The sequence below is a fragment of the Hipposideros armiger genome, unplaced genomic scaffold, assembly GCF_001890085.2.
Source record: "Hipposideros armiger isolate ML-2016 unplaced genomic scaffold, ASM189008v1 scaffold_347, whole genome shotgun sequence".
Lineage (NCBI taxonomy): Eukaryota > Metazoa > Chordata > Mammalia > Chiroptera > Hipposideridae > Hipposideros > Hipposideros armiger.
In genome coordinates, this window is record NW_017731697.1 from 2199245 (window position 1) to 2203187 (window position 3943).

At 41.3% G+C, this 3943-nt stretch overlaps 1 protein-coding gene across 1 annotated transcript in view; it reads left to right on the top strand.

Annotated features, from left to right (window-relative positions):
- The window catches only part of LOC109392761 (nuclear envelope pore membrane protein POM 121-like), a 7437-nt gene extending 3494 nt beyond the window's left edge, over positions 1-3943 (top strand). Inside the window, exon 2 of the mRNA XM_019661396.1 lies at positions 3742-3943. Coding sequence (XP_019516941.1) covers positions 3742-3745 — 4 coding nt within the window. The 3' untranslated portion in view covers positions 3746-3943. The remainder of the gene's footprint in view (positions 1-3741) is intronic.

Below are 3943 nucleotides of genomic sequence, written 5' to 3' on the forward strand. Positions count from 1 at the left end.
GACTCAGGGCAGCCCAGCTCCAGGTTGAGCTGTTGTTCAGCATCTTAGCTGTGGAGGGTAGTGTCACTGGCCCTCATATGTGGGATCCGAACCCGGGCCTTCTGGCATCCCAAGCCAGTTCTTAACCATCGCACCACTCGGCCAGCCCTGGTTTTTTCTTCTATGTGCTGTGTTTACCTGATTTTAGTATCACATTAATGATGACTTCAAAAAATGAGAAATATTCCCTTCTTTTATATTTTCTGGACAATATTGTATAAAATTGGTATTAATTCTTCCTCAAATATTTGGTAAAATAATCCAGTGAAATCATCTGGGCTCAGAGATTTCTTTTTTGGGGATTTATAATTACAGATTCAATTTCTTTAATAGTTACAGGAATATTCAGGTTATTTCATCTTAGTTTTGGTAGTTTGTGGTTTTGACGAATTGTTCTATTTCTTCTAAGTTGTCAAATTTATAAAAATAAATTTGTTCATAGTATTCCCTTCCTATTCTTTTATCTATTTTCCTGTTTCAATTTCATTGACTGCTGCTTTTGTCTTTATTAATTCTTTCCTTCTACTTGCTTGGTGTTTGTTTTTGTTCTTTTTCTGGTTTCTTAAAGTAAGAACTTGGATTATTGAGTTCTTTTCTGTTTTCTAAAATAAGCATTTGTCATAATAAATATTTCTCTTAGCACACTGCTTTAGTTGCATCCCACAAACTTTGATATGTTTGTGCTTTAATTTTCATTCAAGTCTATGGGAATTCCTCTTTGAGTCAAATTATTTAGAAGCATGTTGTCTAATTTCCAAGTATTGGAGATTTTTTTGTTGTTGTTGCCTTTCTGTAAATGGTTTCTAATTTTGCTTTAGTGTGGTCAGAAAACATACTCTGTATGATCTCAGTTATTTCAAATTTGTTAAGGTTTGTTTTACGACCCAGGATAAATGCTATCTTGGTAAATGTTCCATGGGTGCTGGAGAAGAATGTGTATTCTGCTGCTGTTGGAGTGTCCTATAAATGTCAATTAAATATTTTTTGTTGATAACATTGTTGAATTCTTCTATTTTTCTGCTTTTCTGTTATTTTTATCAATTGAGAGTGGAGATTGAAGTCCTCAGGTATACTTGTTGATTTGCCTGCTTCCCCTTTCAGCTCTTTCAGGTTTTGCCGCTTGTATTTTGAAGTGTTATTATTTGGTACATATATATTTAGGATTGCTGTATCTTCTTGGTGGAGAAATTCTTTCATCATTTATGTAATGTCCCTCTTTGTCTTTAGTAACTTTCTTTGTTCTGAAGTCTACTTTATCTGATATTAATATAGCCACTCTGCTTTTCAAAAAAATATATATATATTTTTTTTAGCTGAGCCATCCCGCCACCTGTTGGTAGCTCACGGCTGCTCAGCTCGGGCTGACTTGAACCACTGTTGCTCAGAGCTCAAATCCTTGAGCGAGCTCTTAACCAACTGAGCCACTCAGCCGGCCCTTCAAAAAAATATTTGCATGCTTTGTCTTTTTTCTTCCTTTCAATATACATATGTCATTATGTTTGAAGTGAAATTTTTATAGGCAACATATGGTTAGATCTGCCAATCTGTCCTTTAATTTGTGTATTCAGACCATATACATTTAAAGTAATTATTGATATATTTGGGCATATTTCTGTCATTTTATTATTTGTTGCCTGTTCCCTCTATTTCTCATTCCTCTCTTTCTTCTAGTTGGGGCAGCTGCATATGGTGCCTGGTGTGCCACCCACCAGAAAGAGTGGGTCCCAGAAAGGGTAGCCAGGTGTACATGCATGTGTGGTAGCTCCCTGTTGTCTGGCTGTCCACAGCCAGAACGGAGTCTGGACGGGACAGCCTGATGTGTACACGCTTCCTTCTGATCTGGGCTGGCACAGCTGCCCCAAGTAGTGAGTCCTGTTGTTTAATTGTCTGTTGGCTGAGCTGGGTCTGGGTGGGGCTGACCTGAGTGTACCTGTCACAGTGCCCTACACTTTCTTTGGATGGGGCAGTCCTGTGTGCGAGCACCACAACACTTTGCTAGTTCTTCACTTTCTCCGGGTGGGGCAGCCCTAGGTGCACACGCAGCAGTGCCCCACTAGCTCTTCACTTTATCTGGACAGGGCAGCCCTGCACGTGGGCACCACAGTGCTTCGCTAGCTCCACACACTCTGCAGGCAAAGGAGCCAGTGTGCATGCACTGCCCAGTGGGTGTGGGCAGCAGTGCCCTGCCGTACCCACTGGATCAATCTTTGGTGAGGGTCCCCTTGTATGTATGCTATCGTGCCCTTCTGTTCCTGCTGGAGCTAGCTCTGGAAGGGGTGGCTGGGGATGCCCTACAGAGGCCCTGCAGGTCTACCAGAGAAACTGGATAGAGCTCCCGCCCAGTACCCAAGTGCACAGAAGACATAAACAATGGTACTCACTGGTTCCCCACCTCAGAGAGTTCCCAAGAGCTCTCAAGGTTCCACAACCTTTCCTATGTGGTCTCTGTCTTTCTCTCTTGTTTGTTGTACAGTAACTGTTCGACTGGCTCTCAGTTATCTCTCAGGAGGAATTGCTCTAAATATAGGTGTATATTCTACATATGTGTTCTTGGGAGGGTGCAAGCTCAGCGTCTTCCTACCTCAGCTGCCATCTTGGACCAGCCTCCCTGTTATTTCTTTTCTGAAGGTCTCAGCCTCCCTATGTTACTGTTTTCTTCCTGTTTGGAGATCTTCCTTTAGGGAGTGTTTAAGGATTGGTCTGCTAGCAATAAATTCTCTTAGTTGTTCTTTGTCTGAGAATATCATTTCCCATTCATTCCCAAAGGATAGTAAGTGGGATTCAGGATGGACAGTTCTTTCCTTTCAGCATTTGAAAATGTGCTGCTTCTTTTTGGCCTCCATAGTGGTTGCCAGCTACTGGATGGCTGCTCACGGCAGCTGCCTGCTGCTCATGGTAGCTCACGGCAGCTCACTGCAGCTCCACTGCAGCCTATGCCGTCGCTGGTGACTCACGGCAGCCCAGCTCCAGGTCAAGCTGTTGTTCACCATCTTAGCTGTAGAGGGCAGTGTCACTGGCCCCCATGTGGGATCCGAACTGGGGCCCTGCTGCTCAGAGCTGGCATCCCAAGCCAACTCTTAACCAATGTGCTACTGGGCCAGCCCTCCCATTAATTTTTTATTGTGATTTAAACATGTGTTTTTAAAATGGGAAAAAACATTAATTATATAATTATACATTACTGGGATCATTTTCTATGCATCCTGGTATGTTCTCTAGGTCCATCTTTGTTCTTCCTGTAATTATTTTTCAATAGTTCTTTTAGTGAGGCTGTATGGAAGTAAGCTGTCTTAATCATTTTATATCTTCAGTGACTCTTTTTAGCCCTTAATTTTGAAAGACAATATAGATAGATATAAAGTTTGGGGGTTATACATATATGCCCTTACCACCTTGATAGTAGTAGTGTGCAGTCATCTGAAGACACTATAAGTTTTTAATCTCTTGGGAAAGTACACTTTCATGGATAAAATTTTATGTCCTAGTGTCAGGGTCAGTCATTCAAATGTGGATGCTTGTACATCTTGGTATGTGTCTTGGGTCAGTTACTGATCCTCTGTTGACTTACAGATAAAAATGGGGCTGATCAGAATAAGTGAGACTTACACAGTGCTTATATGAGTCCTCCATGATGTCATGTGCTTTGCATGTATTACCCCTTTTACTTCTCATTACATAGTTATTATTTTTGTTTTTTTACAGATGATGGAGCTAAGACTCAGAGCAATTAAATAACTTGAGGACAGTGACATCGTGACTCTCAAGCCTGAGGCTGTACTCTGTTCTTGCAACGCAATATCACTTTCCATGTAGGGTCATTTTGATACTTAAAAAAGATAATCATCTAATGTGCTAACTGTAGTGTCTGACCTACACTTAAGTGTTTGTATGCGTTATTACGACT